Raw genomic sequence first — 23,519 nt, forward strand, 5'->3', positions numbered from 1 at the left:
TAACAGTGTGGTGAACACAGTCAACATCAGCTGGTGTGCAGCATCATACACCAGTGGTATCATTCAGTCTTAATGTGAACTGTTTCATTACCTGCCTATCGAGATATAGACCATAATTCTACACATTCAAGCATGTCTCAATGTTAATCAGTATGAACCAAACTGTGACAACCCTTGCATTCAGACATATCTCAGGATGAACCATTTTGTTAGACACTATTGTCCAGGCATAATGATTTGATCCGATTTTTACACCCCTTACATTCAAACACATCTCAAAAGGAACCGTATTGCTGAACACTATTGTTCAGACGAAAGGATTTGATTAGACTGTTACACCCCTTACATTTAAACATATCTCAAAAGGAACCATTTTGTTAAACACTGTTGTTAAGATGTATTGATTTGAAGAGATTGTTAACCCCCCAACATTCAAACATATCTCACTCACATCCTACTCAACACCCTACTCACTATTACTTCATCCAGCTGACAGTCAGGCATATCTCAATATAGTCAGTTGATACATTACAACTCAGCTTAACTGAAAAAGCAGCGTAATCTAAAAAACACAACTTCACAAGCTTCAAACATATTTTTCTTCTTTTTCTCTATTTGTTGTAAAAATCAAATATTGACAATCTTAAAGTATGACGATCTTTCTACAATGCCACTGACATATACAGAATGGATGTAATTAGTCAAACATCAGCCGCTGATCAAGTACGTGGTGTCAAGGTTGTATCATAGCGTTGACCGATGAGCATCATTGAAACAGAGTGTCATTTAGTTACACCACCATGTCCTGCAAACTGATGTCACAAACCGCACAGAGCCCCAATGTCAGATTTGTCAACTCTTTGCGAGAGCTTCCCTTATTCCTGTACATATGATGCAGGGAACAATCCTGTCTTGCCATCTTTCTCCCCTTTCCACCAGTCTTTATCCACCTTCTGTACCAGCTTGATCGTATCGCCCCTTTGTAGCATCAGTTCCTCATCCTCTTGTGGGGAGAAATCAAATAATGCCTTCACAAACACCTGAAATGAGAAACCAATACAGTGGTGTAAAGAGATTAACATTTCTTATCTGGTATTCCAAAACAAAGCTCCCTTGGTAGATTGTCTTGTGCAGAAAATACTTTCTATTCTACAGTGGAATCTGTCTATTACGGACTGGCATGGGACCGACTCATAATCAACTTTTGTCTGTTACAGTAGACACTGCCATGGTGAGTTACCTCCCTTTGTTAAGGACACCCAACAACTTGGATATTTCTTATTTGTTTTATATTTAGGCTCAATAACAAGCAAGCAATCTGTCATTTATAATACTTGAAACTGACACTAAGTTAATCTTAACACATTAAATAATGTGTGTTGATAGATAGAGATTACTAAACGAGTGTAAGATAAATGGTATCTGACAGAAACGAGTACAGTAATCTGTTTCTTACACACCATAAAATCGCACCATTTTATGGTCGAAAAGATTCAAATTTCATATTTTCTCATCTTAGCTGCACAATAATACACAACACAACGTTTATGAATGAGTGACGTCACTTGGCTTCCTAATCACTACTCATCCCCAAGGTGATCCTCCACAAAAAAGTTTCTGCCACCTCTTCGCGTCATCAAGGCAATAGTGATAATGATAACTAGATAAGATCACAGAAAATTAATCAAACCCTCAAAAGAGATGATGTTACCATGTAAATGTGGATGATTTAAATTCTTGAAAGCATAAAATATTTAAGCGTGTGACGTCATCGTTATCGTTTGGTGGTTGTTTTGGATATCTCGGCACATTGGGGATCTGTACTTGTGTACCAGTTTACGTTCAATGTTCTCCCATCGACCGGAGCCAAAACTATTGAGTGTGTGTAATTAGGTGTAACCCGTGTGCTGGAATGTGACATTGCTGAGGTTACGTTCACTATCAATGGGGGACTACTCTTCTTCGCCACAGCCTTCTCTTTTTCCCGAGCCAGAAACTGCCACTTGGAATGTAACGGAATTTACGGAGTTGTCAGTATGAAATGTGAGTTGATTACATCCTGTATGTTATCAAGACATAAACTTTGCATTATCATGCGTCGGAGGAATATCTTAAACAATGACTTTTGTGTAGATCAACCGTTCCTGTACATGTACGACTGAATAGAAAGGACGTGTGCCGCCATTTGCACTCATGAACCCTTGCAAACGTTCCATGTTGTACATTGTTTCAACGAATGTGTTTTGGTTCTAATTGTCATAACTTGATAACATTGGAATCACAATGCTCGAAGCTGGAAGTGGGCCTTCATCATGTTTATCAGTGAAAAATGTCATCTTCATCAATTCATCAAAGAAACAGCGAGACAAATCGATCTCACAATGTACAGGCACTGACGTTATCATGTCAGGTATTTATACATGACACTTGTCGTTTGTCGCATCTCTCCAGTAAAAGTTTCAATGTTGTACATTTTGAATATTCGAACTTTATTCTAAACTTTAGGATTCCATTATGATAATGTAAATTGTAATTATCACATCCACTACAAATTTTTCAAATTGGCAGTTTAATAATATTTTGTTAAATTACAACCAACCTATTCAACATGAATCAGAATGACATAAAAGCAAGTATGAATCAGGATAAGAAAACATGATCTAGAGTGAGTGCACATATGATATGGATTGATTGATTGTTTAACTCTGCACTCAGCAATATTCCAGCTATATGGCGGCGGTCTGTAAATAATCGAGTCTGGACCAGACAATCCAGTGATCAACAGCATGAGCACTGATCTACACAATTGGGATATGATAACATGTGTCAACCAAGTCAGCGAGCCTGACCACCCGATCCCGTTAATCGCCTCTTATGACAATCAAGGGTTACTGAAGACCAATTCTAACCCGGATCTTCACGGGTGAACACGCTAAAGTGGGAAGGTTACATATATGGATAATATTAACATATTGCTTGATTTTGGTGTTAGTATCTGCACCAAAACCTTGCATTTACTTTCATCAAGAAGTTGTAGATCCCTAGTCTTCACGGGTCTCATATGATAATGAAATGACTACTACTACTGCTAATAATAATGCGCTTGCGCTTATAATAAAGCGCCAAACTCCAGACCAGGTATGCTCATAGTATAACAATCAATAAGGCATTATTGAAGTCCATAGAACTTTTTGTAAAGAAAGGTTTTGAGATGACACTTAAAGTTTTCAAGGGTTGGAGACAGCTTAAGTTCATCAGGGAGGGAATTCCATTTGACTGATGCCATGTTCTGGTAAGACTTGCAGCCAAATGATTGACTCACCTCCTTGAAGGCATCAACCATGTCCCTCAGATAGATAGTCTGGCCTCGGCTGACTGACGCTGTGCGATGGTAGCTGATAAGTTCATTAAGAGAGTTGAATTTGACTACCCACATAAAATACTTCCCTGCTCCGTCACGCAGGACCTTAAAATGCTGAACGTTTTCTTGAAATCTGAAAGTAGGGAAACACAGCAATGTTTGACTGGTCGTAGGAGTGAGTTCTAATGCTGTTTCTAAATATTAGAATTGATTGTTGTTTAACGCCACCCGGGCGCGGTGGTCCATGGGCAAGCTGGCTAAGGCGCCAGGCTAGTGATCCAGCGAGGTTGAGGTATCGGGATCGAGCCCACCTGTGACTGGGTGTAAAAACCTTGGAGTCAAACAGTACACAAACTGTGAATGTGTACCTCATTAGGATAAGAAGGCCACAATAACTGGGTGCACCTAGTGGCTGCAAGAGTTGCATGCTCCCCAGGGAGTTGAGATTGATAACACGATGTGCCGTTGAGATTGACATCCAATGATTGAGGGAAAAAATACCAGTGCCTCGAGCAAGCACTAGTTGCCTGGATATGTGCGCTATATAAATTGTATGATAATAATAATAATAATAATAATAATAATATTACTTCTGGTGTATCATGAGGGACAAGTTAATTGGGGAGGAAAGTCCAAAGTGATGAAGGTCTCCGATGTTTCCCACTTTGGGAACCCCATGATCATTGGTGCAGACAAACCCAGATGCAATCAGAGAACATCTTGGACTCGAACCTGCCAAGGGCCACAAGTTGGGATGGCGAGCTCCCTGCTTCCCTTAAGAGAGTGAGTGAGATAGTTTAGCTTTACGCCGCAATATTCCAGTTATATGGCGGCGGTCTGTAAATAATCGAGTCTGGACCAGACAATCCAGGGATCAACAGCATGAGCATCGATCTGCAATTGGAACCGACGACATGTGTCAACCAAGTCAGCGAGCCTGACCACCCGATCCCGTTAGTCGACTCTTACGACATGCATGGGTTACTGAAGGTTCAAGGGTGATTGATAAAGTGAGTGAGTGAGTGAGTGAGTGAGTGAGTGAGTGAGTGAGTGAGTGAGTGAGTGAGTGAGTGAGTGAGTGAGTGAGTGAGTGAGTGAGTGAGTGAGTGAGTGAGTGAGTGAGTGAGTGAGTGAGTGAGTGAGTGAGTGAGTGAGTGAGTGTGAATTTAGTTTTACGCAGCTTTGGCAATATTCCAGCAATATCACAGCAGGGGACACAAGAAAAGAGGTTCACACATTGTACATATGTCCTCGATGTGATAAGTGATCAATTTAACAACCAGGTTATCCCTGAAATTATAACGAAGTTTCTGGGTTTTCATGACTTACTTGACAGAAATTGAAAATTCTCCAGGAGCACTTTCACTGTTGCGGACAAGGAAAGCCCCATCTGGTTGGTAGGTAGGCAATAATTTCCTTTCGGCATCCAAGCGTGAAATACTGCCTATGTACCAGCTGAAATAAACAGTCTAGACATAGAAAACAAAAGAGACATCAGAAATATTTTCATAAAACTGCAGCTGTTTTATCCTGTTTATATGTTCAACAGTTTCATGTCAACTAGGGCTGAGCAATATAACCGGTTTTACCGGTATTTAACAGTTCAGGCATGAGAATGATATGTATTGCGATACGCTGATCGAAAACTGGTATTTTGACATGCATTCGGAAAAGTTCATAAGACTTGGAAATCTTCGGATATTTCCGTTTTTTAATTTATTCCTTTCCTTGTTTCATTTGTTCCATACATTATTTGCATTTTTATTTTGTCATGATTAAAAGTTTTTACTAAAAGCCTAATCAAGCAGAGTGATTTTGTTGTTTTTGCTTTGTAAATCAAGCATTAACTTGATAATAAGTAGTTTCTTGTTGAAAAAAAATTCTTTCACATCACAATATATCGCAATATGAAAATTCTCAGCTATACCCACCCCTAATGTCAACAAAGGCACTGACAGTACCAACATCATGCATGAATCCTTCCTGAACATGGGAGACAATGCTATGAATATATAACCTGATTATTACAGTGAATGTAGGGTTTCAATGTACAGTCTGTTTGTCTAGAAAGTGTCCCCATGAATTGCTAAATATATCAGTTTAGAAAGGTAGTTAATAAATATTACGAGGCAAGACGTTCATGAATAACTTATACCCAAACACCTTTTCATCTATTAGAAATTGTCATGCATCACAGAAAAAGTTGTTTAACAAACTATCATCATTATAAACATGATTGTTGACAGTTGGCGGAGGGGAGCACGGCAGCAACGGGAATAGACAGGTGCGGAGGGGAGCGTCTCAAAATCTATTCTGAATGATCTGTGACTTCTTCATCAGTGGCATCATGTGTAGTCAGAGCTGATGGAGATAACAAGCGATGCGACAGTTGCCTGTTGAAGACCATCACGAGACCAGTGACCTGCTTCAATTTCAATGACAACCCTAGTTACACAGTGTTGCCACATGTCAACAGTGATTTTAGCCAGCGAGTCGGTCACCAAGGCCTCGACGTCACGTAATTTAACTGTGGTATTTGATTTTACAACTTTACCTTTTGGAATACCCCATATCATCTCGATTTGGATTTAGGTCACAATGATATGGTGGTAGCCGCAATATTTCTTAACTCTTAATGTAAGTGTCTACTTTGTATACGGGGTCTTGTTTGTGGGTTTTCATGATTTCGTACATAAGGCTTTGTCGCTTTCAGCGGATACAGGATGTTGAAATTTTTAAGCCAAACAATCATACTTTCAATGACATGTATTTGTTTTCTGACTACAGTTTAGTGATTGCCTGTCTGTCCTGGTTCTTCTGGAAGTTGTCTAATATATTAACCTTTGATGCTTTTGACATGCCCCCTGCATGCGTTGTGTCGACAACACTGTCTCTCTTATGTATTATATGTTTCAATGCCCGTGTAGAAACTCCTAATGCCTTGGAAGCACTTTTCTTATACCTATCAATGGCATAAAACGGCTTTCCCCTTTTCCGCCTTAGCGCAAAAGAAATCATACACTTTAATTATCAACTTTTTTGCCTGTACAGTGAACTTCATTTCGTCATCAGCGCACAGCAGTTATCACGAAATGCCCATGCATCAGATGCATCTGTCTATTCCCATTGCTGCAGTGCGCCCCTCCACCCCAACTGTCAACAATCATGTTTATAATGATGATACTTTGATAGTTGGTTAAACAACTTTTTCTGTGATGCATGACAATTTCTAATAGCTGAAAAGGGGTTTGGGTATAAGTTATTCATGAACGTCTTGCCTCGTAATATTTATTAACTACCTTTCTAAACTGATATATTTAGCAATATATGGGGACACTTTCTAGTCAAACAGACTGTAGATACTAACGTCATCAAGCGAGTGATGACCATGTTGAAAAGTGCACATGGTGAGTGAGTGAGTGAGTTTTACACAACTTTTAGGCCAGACCAATTTTATTTCTTGTTTTACAGATTTTTGTCCCCAGAAAACCTAAGGGCAGGAGGGGAAAAAATAAAAAAAATAAAATCACAAGTCAAAGTAATATTCGTTCTAAATACTCAAAGTATTTACTTTTGGCAATTTATGAAGTGTATATGGGGCAAAAAAAAATCTAAAAACTTTTTTGTAAGTTTACATTTTTGGCCAATAAAAACATTAGGATTTTATTTTTTGAGCAGGGAAAATTATTTTTTATTTGTTTTCTTATTCTTGAAAAAATGCGACAGGCGGATCCGTAAAACAAGAAATAAAATTGGTCTGGCCTTAGCAATATTCCAGCAACATCACAGCAGGGGACACCAGAAATGGGCTTCACACATTGTACCAATGTGAGGAATCATATTCGGGTCTTCGGTTTGACAAGCAAACAGTTTAACCACGAGGCTACCCCACCGCTCCATGAACACAGTGAACACTCTGAAGTAGGAAGGTTGTATATATATGGATATCACATTTCTGTTCATCACCTGCTTGATTTTGGTATTAGCATCGGCACCAAAACCTTGCATTCATTTTCATCAAGAACTTGTATATCTATAATGAGTGGGTATCATTGTATGCCACCAGAACTAGGTTTCACGCATTTTGGGGGATCAAACTTGGGACGAGCGAACACTTTAACCAATAAAGCTACCCCAAAAGACCCGCCTCACCGCGATGTTGCTGAATATTGCTAAAGCGGCGTAAAACCAAACTCAGTCAGTAGTAGCCAAAACCCAAATACCCACAGAGTTAGGTGTACCTTTAGAATACAGCACCACCAACTTTAAAAATACGTCATAATACCCTTTTATGTAATGTAATGTGATTTTGTTCGAAAGCACATTCTCAGAACAATGCCCTATGACGCTCCATGGCAACACGGTTGTCTGGCTCTGCGAGTGTGTATAAGCTCCGTTCACTAGGTGTTTTATCTCTACAAGCTATGCCATTGCATAAGCCCAACGATGTTGAGAGTTTCCAGTAGTTGTATACCGGCGGATGCACAATTTTTGGAAGCACCAGTTGAAATATTTTTCTTTTTTCACTAATACACTCATATTTATTTGTATTACGGGGTGCTGAGGTGTTATGTTTTGTGTATTATTGTATTTTGTAAAATTTAGCGAGAATGCATTACATCGGTCTGTATTATATATATTCGATGATTTCGCAATTTTGGTCAATATAATTATTTAAATTATGTAAATATATTTTATATTTCAGTTTCTATGTAACTATTAAGTCTAAATGATTTACCAATGTGAACTGACATACATATATATTTTTCATTCAGTAATTTGCAAAAGTTTTTATTAGTATTTTATTTTTTTTTTCCATTACATAGAAAGTTTTTGTGCGGTTAGCATTCTCATTTATTATTTTTCAAGGGGTTAGGGTTAGCGGGCTGAAGGGTAATGCAATTACATGTCGGTGTAATACCATTTGTTGTTTTTCCTTTTGCAAATGGTTTAATGTAGAAATTTTAGGGCTAATGGAAATTGGCCTGAAATTTGCACTGTATCACAAGCCACTTTCACACGTCAACACTTTGTTCAGAAATGATTGAAGTGGCTAATTTGCACTCAAGCCACTTTCACAGCCACATTGTTCACACATGCTCATGTCTCCATCACTACACATGTCATCTCCCTTAGTGCGATCCATTATCCTTACAGTGTTCCCCACGTAACTTTTCTGTCACAAAATCACCGATTTATATAAAAGCGCGTCATTCATGCATGCACTGTGAGATCTATGTCTGACGCCTGACGTCAACAACCCTTTTAAGTTTGAGGCATATCGGCTCATTCCTCGCCACATGTTATCTTGTAGATAACGGAATGGGACGAGTGTGCCAAATGGCATCGGGTCCATTCGGCAATTGTCCGTAGATTAAAATCGAGAGACACCAATTCTACCCGTAACCTTCATAATTGTCCGCCACCCATTCGACTCTTTCCGTGACGTCACAGGAATGACTGGATAAATTTGCAGATTGTGCAACAGTGTGGACGTAGCTCAGTCAGTTAGCTGTCGAGCTAACAATCCGAAGGTCACGGGTTCGCGTCCGACGGGTTCTCACAAACTGGTTGCTTGTCTTAATGACACGTGACCTACGGCAGAGATCGTCCTCACGAGAAGTTGTGGTGCTGTATTCAAAAGGTGCTCCCAGAGTTATTTCCCATGTTCAACAAGAGTTCCAGTGAAATACCGTAAACTAGACTAGTACCTGGATGAGTAGTCAAAAGTATAGTTGTCACCATTGCTGTTAGCTGTCATTGATATGACCTTCAAACTAGGTTTGAGGTGAGGTGAGGTGAAATTGGGTTTAACGTCGTGCTTGAGAATATTTCGCTCATATGACGACGTGCATGCGTGTGTATATGCGGCTGCTTGTACTAGCCCAGACTTAAGCTGGTTTTAGAGTGCTAGCCCACTGAGATGCCATGCGGCAGTGAAGCACGAATACCCCACTCAGACACAGTATACTGACTCCGAGCCGACCAGTCCTTGTTGTAACCATGAATGCCGAGCGCCAGGCAGGGACCAACAAGTACCATATTTTAACGTCTTTTTGTATGACCGCGGGACGGGGGGATCGAACCAACACCTGACCGCGCCTAACCTGTGAGGTTTGAGGTTGAGGGACAACATGACCTACCTGTGAGGTTTGAGGGACAACATGACCTACCTGTGAGGTTTGAGGGACAACATGACCTACCTGTGAGGTCTGAGGGACAACATGACCTACCTGTGAGGTCTGAGGGACAACATGACCTACCTGTGAGGTTTGAGGGACAACATGACCTACCTGTGAGGTATGAGGGACAACATGACCTACCTGTGAGGTATGAGGGACAACATGACCTACCTGTGAGGTATGAGGGACAACATGACCTACCTGTGAGGTATGAGGGACAACATGACCTACCTGTGAGGTATGAGGGACAACACGACCTACCTGTGAGGTATGAGGGACAACATGACCTACCTGTGAGGTTTGAGGGACAACATGACCTACCTGTGAGGTTTGAGGGACAACATGACCTACCTGTGAGGGTTTGAGGGACAACATGACCTACCTGTGAGGTTTGAGGGACAACATGACCTACCTGTGAGGTATGAGGGACAACATGACCTACCTGTGAGGTATGAGGGACAACATGACCTACCTGTGAGGTATGAGGGACAACATGACCTACCTGTGAGGTTTGAGGGACAACATGACCTACCTGTGAGGTATGAGGGACAACATGACCTACCTGTGAGGTATGAGGGACAACATGACCTACCTGTGAGGTTTGAGGGACAACATGGCCTACCTGTGAGGTATGAGGGACAACATGACCTACCTGTGAGGTTTGAGGCTGATATAGTTGGCAGGGACGTAGCCCTCTTTCCCTTGGTACTCTGCCTTGTACCAGTTCTTGTCCTCATCCATATTTAACACCTGGAAAACATGGAAACATCACATGATAATTTTTCACAATGATGCAAGCTGCCATCAGATTGGCTGACCATTTTCTAGCAAACAGTACTGGTCAATGTGGTCATCAGAACTAGGACTAGTGTTGGGAATCGGTTGAAATCTCACAATTGATGATTGCTTTATTACCAACGAACAATCATCGAAAAAAATTGGTTAGCATCATCTTTCAGATTTTCCTATCCAGGTTGTTATAGCAGATATGTATAACATGATGCAACTTCCTACTTTAAAGTGATGACTAATATATCATGAACATAAACTTCCCGGAGTCTTCAAGAAATATTCAGTCATGGTTTTTCAGTTAGTGAAGTGAGTTTTCTAAGAATTAAACACGTTTTCAGGCCCTGACAACTTCAACGATATGTTCCATTGTCAAGTATTTCAAAGACTAAAACAGTAGTTCCAAAATGGTTTATGTTCGATTATGAGAAAATGTGATCGATTGCTTGGTCGTTTGGTCACTGCGACCAATCTTCGATTATTTAAATTAATCGGAACACCACTAACTAGGACTGCACAGAATTACCGGTATACAGGTATATTTTCAAACAATACGTATTGTAATACATTTGGGAGAACCGGTATATTGGATAAAGAACATATATGACGTTTTTGTGATTATCTTTTCGGTGTAACTTAAAATCTACACAGACGTTCATTCTCAAAAATTGTTTTACTTCGTATTCAATGACAAAATAGCATACTGTAATACTATAAATTGTTATTAGAAAAATTACACACGTTTATGGACTTATAATCGTAGATGGACGACAGGATCGACACGTGCGATTAGTGTCACTCACACATAAGTTCCCAATATATCGCAATACACATCGCAATAGGAGTACCTGAATCGCAATATATTGCAATACAATTTATTTGCCAATACACAGCCCTAATCAGAACACTTAAAAAAGTCACACTTGCCTATGTTCTCTTGTTTCAGTACATAGACATGGGCACAAGTTAATCTAATACTGATGTACACAAATAATATCTAGTACCTCATTTGCACACTGACAATTTGTTTCATGTGAAGACAGTGGAGGCAATCCAGTGATCAACAGCATGAGCATTGATCGACGCAATTGGGATATGGTGACATGTGTCAACTAGGACTGAGCAATGTAACCAGGTTTACCACCGGTTCAGACATGAAATTGATAGGTATTGCGATATGCTGATCGAAACCGGTATTTCGACATGCATTCGAAAACTTTGAAACACTTAGAAATCTTCGGATATTTCCTTTTTTCACAATGGAAGTCAAATGAAGTTCGGTTTGAAGTGTTCTTAATTTTTGTTCAAGTGTTTAGCAATGTTTTGGATCTGAATGTTTTAAATATTTACCCATTAATGACCAGTAATCTCTGATATGTCCTGACCAGGTCAAGTTGCTGTCTAATACCTCAGGGCTTTTTTAGAGAGTGGAGAAACTAGTTCAAACTAGTAACCACTGTGTTGATGTTAAATTTCCTTGTTTCATTTGTGCCAAATATTATATATTTTGTCATGATTAAAGTTTTTATTAAAGCTTAATCAAGCATAGTGATTTTGTTGTTTTTACTTTATAAATCAAGCATTAGCGTGATTATAAGTTGTTTTCTGTTTAAAAAATTCTTGCAATATATTGTAATACATATCGCAATATATGCTTTCACATCGCAATATATCACAATAAGAAAATCCTCTGCTCCCCCCACATAATCCCCCCCATCCTTAACATTAAAAACTGACAAAATCCCCCCTACTCATCTTTAGCTTTAGATAAAGGTTCTTTAATCCTTGTTATCATGTTTTGAAAGAACAGCTTCATTAACAATTGCAGAAGAGTTGGAGAAGATTGTTTGAGCTATGTAAACTGGCATAGAACTGGCAAAAAACGGACTAAATCCCCCTACTCATCTTTAGCTGGTTCTCCTGATCTTTGATCAACACTTCATTTCTTGCAGATTTCTTGCAATGGCATTTTGATGAAATGCTGTATGCAAACTGATGACAAATGAACTGATGTTTGATGAAATGATGTGCTATGATCAAATAACATAAATGACAAATGAATAAATGTCACATAATGTATGAATAAATATATGCTCATATAAATATGTCAAAAATAAAAATAAATGTGCAGTGAATGATGTGAATGTGCTCAAAATGTGTGTTAAGTGCTCTTTGACCTTGTTGAAATATGAACAAATAATGAAATGGATATCTTTAACTTGTTTGATTGTTTTTCCTTGGGGGGATTTTGTCCGGGGAGATTTTGTCCTACGATGCACTTTTGGGGGGGATTTTGTCCGGTTACCGTGTCAACCAAATCAGTGAGTCTGACCAACCAATCCCGTTTGTCGCCTCTTACTCCAGGATCAAAGATGTGTAGTTCTCAATGTTATACAATAACTATATCCATGACATCACAATCACAACCATTATTGTGTATCCTTCAATACAAAATACAAAATCATTAAGTTTTTCTTCTCATTCTCCTCAAACTGTAACAATTATCAAAGGCCAATGCATGGCCAAAATAGTAGAGGCAAAAGCCCACGAAGAAATGGTCTTTCTAATCACTGCCACTTTAGTTAGATGTGAAATGACCAATAACAATTTTCAAATAACTTTAAAAGTATGTGACAATAATGTATGTTTGTTTTGAACACTGTCAACAAAATTAAAAGGACAATTTACAAGAATAATATGGTATAACATGAATAAGGGAGGAGGCTGGTATATATATGGGACATTAATATTTCATGTACGTTTCCTTAGTTACTAGAAGATCCGTGTCTTGGTTGACATATGTCATTGTATCCCAGTTGTGTAGATCCATGCTCATGATGTTGATCACCGGATAGCCCGGTCCAGACTCAATTATTTACAGACCGCCGCCATATAGCTGGAATATTGCAACAAACCAAATTTAGTTAATATGGAATATGTTGAATTTTTTTATGTCATACATCCAAGCATCCTTTTTAGACAGGAATGTTGCTGCTTCTCTTTTAAGGCTTTGTAAACTTACAGTTGTAGACTGTCAATAACAGACTTAACTTTTTAAGTAGGGCTGGCTAAAAATATTGATAATCAGAAATTGTGTCGATGGGAATCATTATTAATTATTATCAATTTGAACATTGAGTAATCAATAATATTGTAAATGAACTATTGTGATGAAATCATTATTTAATTTACTCAGAAAATACACACTATTAGGTCTTTATTCATTGGCTGCTCCTTAAATATGTTAAGGATGCGTTTTGCTGCTAATCCATGCCTTAACATGTCACCACTCACCACTGATGTGAAACATGTTGATTTCTGTCACATTTGCTCAAAGTTATATCTCCGATATTTATTGAAAATTGATTCATTTAATTTAACGATGACAGGGATTTACATGGAGTCCTGTATTTGAGGGTTACACTAGAGGTACAGATAAGCTGCGTATCTGCGCAAATTACGCAAATATTTATGTGAATACTCAATTCCTATTAAGTCTATTGCGTACAAGTATGCTTGAATTTTTGTAAATACTCAATGAATTTGATCTTACATGTGTACACACACAAATGTCAAATCTTAGCTTGCGTACCGATAGATAAAAATAATAACTGAGGTATATTGAGAGGTTCTATTTTAGCACATGCACTTGGAAACTTGCAGTCTTTCGTATCGTTTCTCTTATTACAGATCAACTATATATATAACAAACACGTAAACCAACATTTATATTTAAATATATTTTTACAATTAATGGAAAATGGCAAAATACCCAATTGAGTTTGAGTAAGGTGGGTACAATGTATTTGGTTATTCAAAGGAAAATTAGGATACCCAACTGAGATGAACACAAGCGAGTACATAACTCAATGACTCAAAAGGTTATCTGTAGCTCTGCTCACAATCTAAATTTTCAGGGGTCCTGGACAACAAAATGGGGGTCCCAGACACTTCAATATTATTATTAATACTGTTATTGTATTGTGTATCATGATCATCACCTTGTTACAGTAATTAAACTGCAAATAATACCATAACCCAGCTAGAAGCAAACTCAGTGATAACTTATAGTCACGTGATTGGAATTTTTACAAAAAGTATTTGGTCTTTTTCTGAGTCCCTGTGGATGCGCTAATAAATTTTGTTGTGTCCATTGTCAATTTTTATGAGTATAGGACGCAGGAATTCACGTCCTGTAAATCCCTGCTATGACAACCTCAATAGCCAGCCCTATTTTGAAATAACAATGTACAAAGGACTGTACCATGTATGACATGCATGTACACCGTACTGTATAGGGAGATACTGTTTTCAAAGAGTTTAAAACTGAAGCAGGGGTGGAAATAACCCATTGCCCGACGCCCCAGTCCAGTGTTTTTTTCTGTCGGGCAAGCAAATTTGTATATCACGCTATACTGGTGTCCAGTTGACTTTCCAATGTTATTATTGTTAATTATGTTGTTTATTTAAAAATCCAACAAGAAAAGTGGCCGGTATAGTGGAAAAATTATCAGGGCAAGTGATTTTACATGTGCAACTGTACCGGATTACACTAACAATTTTAAAGTTATTTCCACCCCTGTGAAGTGTCTGACCTTGAAATCTAAAAATTACTCCTCCCATGAATAAATCATATTTATTGCAACACTGGACATTAGAAACATAAAGAAACCTCTACATCAAGTAATCTGTCAGTGATTGATGGAACAAGACTCGTACCAACACACAAGTATGTCAACAAGTTTCTCTCAAATCCATCACTCGTTGACAAGAGACTGGCAGCAAGATCTTGGAACACTTATATGACCAACTGGGCTAGTTAGCGTTATGAAGCTAGAGGCTGATTACATTTGACATGTTTGCTAATCGAATTTGGCTTAAATCAATCAAAATCAGCTGTCAGCTGTAAAGCAGTATCGCAGCAGCTGTATGGACGACCCTGACCTTGTTGTGACCATTGATGGATCTGGTGGATTAACAATCTTGACCTGTACCTACATAATCAAATCTCAGGGCTGTCACTGACCATGAAGACTGTTGACTAATTGAAGTATGGGAAAGAGTATAGTTTTATGCCGCTTTTAGCAATATTCCAGCAAAATCATGACAGGGGACCGCCTCCGTGGTGTAGTGGTTAGAGCGTCCGCCCGGAGAGCGGAAGGTTGTGGGTTCGATCCCCGACAGCGTCATACCAAAAGACGTTAAAATATGGTACTTGTCGGTCCCTGCCTGGCGCTCGGCATTAATGGGTACAACAAGGACTGGTCGGCTCGGAGTCAGTATAATGTGTCTGACTGGGGTATTCATGCTTCACTGCGGTATGGTATCTCAGTGGGCTAGCACTATAAAACCAGCTTAAGTCTGGGCTAGTACAAGCAGCTGCACATACACATACATACGCATGCACGTCATCATATGAGCGAAATATTCTCAAGTACGACGTACCCAATTTCACCTCACCTCACCTCATGACAGGGACACATGAAATGGACGTCAAACATTGTACCCACATGGGGAACCGAACCCGGGTCTTCGGTGAGACGAGAGACACTTTAACCACTAGGCTACCCAACTGACCTTGAAGCGTGGGACCAAAATACAAAAACAAAAATGGAACCTGGTTTGTTGTTCAACACCGCACCCAGCAATATGCCAGCTACATGTATATGGATGCAGTCTGTAAATAATTGAGTCTGGACCAGACAATCCAGTGATGAATGAGCATTGATCTACGCAATTGGGATAGAATGGCATGTGTCAACCAAGTCAGTGAGCCTGACCACCCAATCCCATTAGTTGCCTCTTACAACAAACATGGGTTGCTGAAGATCAGTTCTTACCCGGATCTTCGTGGGTTGAAAGAATGAATTTGGATGATAAATAGAATCCCATAGTCATGTCTTTTGATAAATGTATTAAACTCCCCTGAAAGCCTACGTCTAATGACTTGTGCAGGGATTTACAGGACGCAAATTCCTGCGTCCTATACTCATAAAAATTTACAATGGACGCAGCAAAATTTGTTAGCGCATCTACAGGGATGCAGCAAAAGTCCAAATACTTTTTTGTAAAAATTCCAATCAAGTAACAATAAGTTTTCAAGAATTTGCCACTAGCTGGGTTATGGTAATTAATAATGTGACGATCATGATACACAAGAGTGAGTGAGTGAGTGAGTAGTTTTACACCGCTTTTAGCAATATTCCAGCAATATCACGGCGGGGGACACCAGAAATGGGCTTCACACATTGTACCCATGTGGGGAATTGAACCCAGGTCTTTGGCTTGACGAGCGAACGCTTTAACCACTAAGCTACCCCACCACCCCTGATACACAAGACAATAACACTATTAAAAATAATACTTAAGTGTCTGGAACCCCATTTTGTTGTCCAGGACCCCTGAAATTTAAGAGTATGAGTCCCAGGAACCCTACAAAACAGGACTCGAGGTAAATCCCGGCTTGTGTGGAGCAGATGACATGGGGGGGGGGTTGGTGAGCTTCTGATTTTCATCCAAATGTCATGAGTGTCATATATTTTTCTCTTATCTAATACTGTTAGTCAGCATTAGCTGATACTGAACTGGTTAGGTAAATAGTTTTGAGGATTTTCTAGTATGGTTCTTGCCTACATCTTTCTAATGCATTCACACTATCGTATTGCTGATAATAACATATATTACCCATGTGGTGAAACAGTAACCAGTGTCAGATATATCACATGTGCACATATCACTTTTGCCGAGCAACCATTGTTTCTGTATTTCGTAGTCTGTGACGCCATTAAACAATTGAACGTGACGTCAAGGAAGTGGGACACCACACTTGCCTACCATGTTTTACTGCACACATGTACATGTATAAAATAGATAATAAAGAATTTATTACACTTGAGCAAGTGTGTCAGGACTTATACGAAACTCGTGCAAAATTATGTATTGAAATAATTGCAAAATTTCACAGTCGTTTCGTATAAGTCATATGACACACTTGCTTGTGTAATAATCTTTATATATCATATTCTTCATATATCATAAATGCTACGTACTGCACAACATACTAATATTAACCTACGGATATGTTTTCTACCATTTTGGAACTGAACTTCATCATAATACTGACTGACTGACTGAGTTTGGTTTTACCATTTAGCAATATTCCAGCAACATCACTGAACTTCATCATAATAAGGCCAAGACTGTGCCAGTGAGTGAGTGAGTTGGGTTTTACGCCACTTTTTGCAATCTTCCAGCAATATCACCAAGGGGACACCAGAAACGGGCTTCACACATTGTACCCATGTGGGGAATCGAACCTGGGTCTTCAGCCTGACGAGCAAATGCTTTAATCACTATGGCTACCCCACCACCTTGGCTACCCCACTACCTGAAGACAGCACTAAACCAAATGTTTATTAAGGGAGGTAATACAGAAAGCAATAACAGTCAATACCAGAAGCAATATTCTGTATGTTAGCAGTGTAGGAAAGATGTAGAAAATCTAGCCTGTCCACAGGACAGGCAGGTCAAATTTTTACCAGTCCTGCGAAAATCTAGCCTGTTCTCCAAATATAAATAAAACACCTTCGGCAGTAAATATTCAAAAAGGTTATAATCATTATATATATGTCATTGGTTTGCTAAAATTGACCTGACATGAGGACGGACTAGATATTTTTTTAACCCGTCCTCCACAAAATTCATCCGTCTCGGACGTTGGGACGGGCTATCTTTCCTACGCTGATGTTAGTTGTAACAGGAAGATGTCAACTTGTTTCATTAGTATTAGAAGTTAAGAAAACCACTCATACAAGAGATTTCCTCAAAAATTAACCCAATTGGATTTAACTCTTTATATTTATTTTCATTACCATGATCATGGTTTAGAAAGCTTATTTCTCAAGGAATATGGACGCAGTCACAAATGTGAATTCCTCAAAATATTACCATCTATTTTCACAAAAAAAGGAAATATTTAAAGTTTCCTAATTGTAATACTGTATCTTTGATTTTTCATCAACACATGTGGCTATCAACTGGGCCTGATTAATACCAAACTGTTGTAATTTCAATACCTTGTCAAAATGTCACTCAGATAAAAATCCAGTGTATTTTTCAGTAAGCTCTGAGTAAGTTGTCTTAGAGGAGGTCACAGTTAATTACTTTGTGTTGTACTGACTGACTGACTGACTGAGTTTGGTTTTACGCCGCTTTTAGCAATATTCCAGCAACATCACGGCAGGGGACACCAGAAATGGGCTTCACACGTTGTACCCATGTGGGGATTCGAACCCTGGTCATCGGCGTGACGAGTCAACGCTTTAACCACTAGACTACCCCACCGCCCCACTTTGTGTTGTAATATTTACCTATAAACTAATGACATATATAACAAGAAGACATGGTCATCAATATCCCCGCCACAGTGTTCTGTTCTTATTTTGACAACTATTCATTCTTCCTACCAATAGTTATACATAAGCTGTTATATGAGAAAATCTGTTCCCATTGGGGATAACACGCATGACAAGGGCCATAACTCTGTAAAGAATCGTATGGTTTCCATTTTCAAACTCCATCAAGGCATTCGTGTCCTGAAAAAAACATACCACATTTGGTTTCCCTATCTATAACATTTTTTGAGAAAATCTGGCCCCATTGAGGATACTGTGCACTAAGTCAAGAAACGATAAACAAGGGATATAACCCTGTAACAAATTGTAACACGGTTTATGTTTTCAAACTCCATCAAGGCATTCATGTCCTGAAAATACATATTACCAAATTTGGTTTCCCTATATATAACAGGGTTTTTTCAAAAATCATCATCATCTCGGACTGACGGAACTTAAACTTATATCCCCCTCCCACTTCATGACAGGCGATAATAATACACACTGTGCCCTGACGCGTACAGAACCAGAATCCACGATGTATGTGACGGTCTTAGTTTATAAATTTGAATACCTTTCCCATTTTCCACAACTTACAATCCATCATACATACATTGTGTCATCGCCAGTTTGTGTCAATTTGAATACAGTACATGATGATACTCAATACATCACCGAAGTCAAAATTTCACTCTCAAAAACCCAATATATTTTTTCGCCATGGGCTCATTTGGCTGTCCTCTGGGAGGTAAGTTTCAATTACTATATGCTGTAATATATATCTAATGACATAACAGACCCGTGAAAGTCCGGGTTAGAATATTGATCTTCAGTAACCCATGCTTGTCGTAAGAGGCGACTAACGGGATCAGGTGGTCAGGCTCGCTGACTTGGTTGACACATGTCATCGGTTCCCAATTGCGCAGACCGCTGCTCATGCTGTTGATCACTGGATTGTCTGGTCCAGACTCGATTATTTACAGACCGCTGTCATATAGCTGGAATATTGCTGAGTAGCGGCGTAAAACAAAACTCTCTCACTCACTAATGACACACACAAATCATGCAGCTATAATGGAGCAAGCGTAAATGGCTGACAATGTTTATGGCAAATAATGTCAATTTGCCTGAAATCCACATATAATCAACATAAGAACCTATAAAACATACATAATACTACTAAGTAATCATTGGCATGAAAATTCTAATATTATTTCATAGGTAAATTAATATATTTTTCAGACAGATCAAACTTGAGATAATACATATTTCAAGAACAACTTTCTATCCAAAACTATCTAATATTGCTGTCCAATATTAAGACTAATAAAGAAAGTCTGGTATGTCCATGTTGATTGAGACATTTGGAGGCATGAGCATGGAGGGTTTTCTTTAAGAAATACATGCAACATACTGCCTACAGTTATCTCTTTATTGATGAAGGACATCGGCAAATTTGTTGGTATAGAGCATAAATTTTCATCATCCTGCGTTGTTAACTTAACAATAATAGCATGCTAAATGTCACATACATGAAATTTGGTTTGACATCATAATAACTATCTAAACGTGATGAAAATCAGGATATTATGTGCAACTTTAACAGTTGAATCGAAACATATTAACAATTAAACATGTACAACTTTAGATATGACAGATTATACACAGATGTACAGATTATATACAGATATATTAACATATGTCAGAATATTCTCATATATGACAGATACACACATCTAATATTAGCACAAATGATGACCATCAGTGATGTACACCTAAATACTTCCATGATTTGTAATACTCACGAAACTGAAACTTATTATGACATTCAAGTCAACAAATATCGATTCAATCCAATAACAGTGGTGGTCTGTTTAATCAAGATGGTCCTTCGGGGCACTATTGAAAAAAACACAATCACAAGGACGTGCCTCTTCTCGAACGGATGTGATATATTACGTGACATAAATTCTACGCAGATTTCACACTGACTGAGACAAAATCATTGGACCAGGAAGTGAGTCAAGAAACCCTTAAAAGTCACCATATCCGTCCGTAGGAACCCTGAATTACGTTTTTTCATTTGTAAGTGATTTATTTCGACTTGGTAAGACACACTACCTTGATTACGGCGTTTTTTGAGAAGCTAAGTTCATCATCCGCGGTCGCATTGAATTCGTGGTTGCAAGTGGCCTCCATTTTGACGTAGACAACTGACTTCCTGCAGGGAGTAAACAGCTCTTAGCTCCACACAGGGGAGATAAATGGTCGGTCTCCACGCGAGATTACACTATCATGCGTTCATACAGTGTAAGGAGCTTCTGAATCCGACACTGTGTCTTGAGTTGCATATCGAAGGAAGCGCCAGTACATCTTCCATCATAGCAATAAGTGACTTTGAGTACGAGCGCAGTAACTAATGAAGAGTTTTGTATGACTCGTGTATAATATTTAGTAACTAAAACGAAATATAATATATATCATGGGGCACTGTTGTGCATTATGTAATACTGATAATTATGATATAAATTAATACTGATGATGATGATGATGACGATAATGATACACGGATATATGATATGATAACTAATATCAGTGATAACTTTTTCGGTTAAAGGATCGAGAGTAATAACCTTTCATAACTACACTTCCGCAGTTAACCCGTTATGAATTTGACAGCTCTGTTAGAGCTGCATATGGCGTCATATTTCAACACTGTAACAGTGTGACGTCATTCATGTTCATATCGTCACACAGTTAAACGAAAGTTTGCTGTTGCTAAGTCCTACTTACAGTGTTGACATTTGAAACATTGTCTTTGTCTTCTTACTAAAATGAAAATAGGTAATATATGAATGTATCTACTCCCAAGTACATCTACATGATGCGGCTGTAAAAATGAACGTTTCAGTTTTAACAATGTATAAAATTGTTGTCGCATATAATGTTGACCCAGATATAATTATTCTAAATATTTCGTAAATTATAATCATAATTGTGAGTGTACTCCCTGCCACAGGAAGAGAGAGTCTTTTCACGCCACTAAGATATGTTCCAGCTGTATACACATTGCCTGTACATACCAGATACTAAGGCTAACGAGTGATGGAAAGCTTGAGCAATAATCAACCGTTGGTGTCCCGCAAACAGCTACGTTTGACGCTGACCACCACGTCCCTATTTAAGCCACAATATGTTTCAACAGTCCTGAAAACACTTGAAAAGTTTGAGTGAGTGAGTTTAGTTTGACGCCACATTTAGGAATAACCCAACAATATCATGACAGGGGACACCAGAAATGGGCTTCACACAATGTGCCCATGTGGGGAATCGGTCTTCGGCGAGACGAGCGAACGCCTTAACCACTAAAGTTTAGGCAATATCGCAAGAAGAATAAAATAGCAAAACATGTGGCTGGGGTGAAATGGGTTTTAACGACACCTTGAATATTATTTTATTATATTTTCGCAAAAAAGACACCTTCGAAATCTGTTTATTGCTGATACAGATATTGATATTGATTCTAAAATATATACTTTCCCAAAAAAGAAACGCATATAGGAATTTCAACTGTATTTTTATGTTTATTTTGAAACATCTTGTAGGCTTTATGAGTCAATGAAATATAGCGAAATTGCACACTGGGAATGCAGACTTATCCGTCTGTGGCACCAACTCGAGGAAAGTCAGTTTGAGCGTCACATGGAGACGTGTGGTGGCGCTGAAGTCAATACCTCGTGTGACCACCGTGGGCATCCAGAACTGCACGGCATCGCCTCGGCATCGAACGAATAAGTCTCAGAATCTCGTGTTGCCCAATCGCAGCCCACTCTGCCTGTAGTGCCTGTGCGAGTTGCTGAAGTGTCTGGGGCTGAGGGTTACGGCGTCGCACCCGTCTTTCCAGGGCATGCCACAGATGTTCGATCGGGTTTAAGTCCGGTGATCTTGAAGGCCAGGGAAGCACATTGATGTTGTGGTTCTGGAGGAAGTCTCTAGTGTGACGTGCTATGTGGGGCCTGGCATTGTCCTGTTGAAACAACTCCCTCTGGCGATCAATGATTGGAAGGAGGTGTGGGTGTAGGATTTCGTCACAGTACCGTTGAGCTGTCAGATTGCCCTGGATCATCACCAAATCACTTCTCCTACGGCAGGTGATGGCTCCCCACATCATAACACTTCCCCGACCGAATCTGTCCACCTGGGGAACGCAAGCGTCGGCGAAACGTTCACGTCGACGTCTGTACACCCGCATTCTTCCATCGCGTCGTTCCAATAGAAATCGTGATTCATCACTGAACGAGTCTACGCCAATTCGGTAGGTTCCAGGCCTGAACGTTGGTGCACCATTGAACTCGATGTCGACGATGTTGTTGTCGAAGCACAGGGCCAAAATAAGGTCTCCTGGCACGTAAACCAGCCTCTCTCTCAACCTGTTCCTGACGGTCTGTGCAGAAAGCCTGCTCAATCCGGGTATTTGTCGAGCGGTACTGGTCGCCGTAGCTGTTCGATGACGCAGGTGATGTCCCTTGATGTAGCGATCCTGCGCCGCAGTGGTCGCTCGAGGTCGCCCACTACGAGGAGCATCTGCTACCGCATTCTGCCGGCGATATCTCTCCCAGAGCCGTGAAATGGTGCTTTGGTGAACATTCATGCGTCGGGCAAGCTTCAAGCAAACCAATGGCGATATGACGGTTGGCTTCACTTAGACGTGGCATTTTGCGTTCGTCAACAATATTCCAAATACAGTGAATAATCGACAGACAGTGGTCAACCTTTTATACCCATCATTGAGAC

General features: G+C 39.4%; 1 protein-coding gene across 1 annotated transcript; it reads right to left on the reverse strand.

The window, feature by feature from the left end:
* Positions 1-167: 167 nt before the first annotated feature.
* LOC124261408 (growth factor receptor-bound protein 2-like) lies at positions 168-20,966 on the reverse strand. The gene is made up of 5 exons (XM_046695726.1): positions 20,847-20,966; positions 10,196-10,293; positions 4,691-4,816; positions 3,323-3,494; positions 168-1,040 (listed from the first exon to the last, which is right to left on the reverse strand). Exons 1-5 carry the CDS (start codon positions 20,922-20,924, stop codon positions 876-878), a joined length of 639 nt encoding a protein of 212 aa, XP_046551682.1. The 5' UTR covers positions 20,925-20,966; the 3' UTR covers positions 168-875.
* Between the last annotated feature and the right edge of the window lie 2,553 nt (positions 20,967-23,519).

Source organism: Haliotis rubra, unplaced genomic scaffold (assembly GCF_003918875.1).
Source record: "Haliotis rubra isolate DU_JTF1 unplaced genomic scaffold, ASM391887v1 Scf8, whole genome shotgun sequence".
NCBI classification, from domain to species: Eukaryota; Metazoa; Mollusca; class Gastropoda; order Lepetellida; family Haliotidae; genus Haliotis; species Haliotis rubra.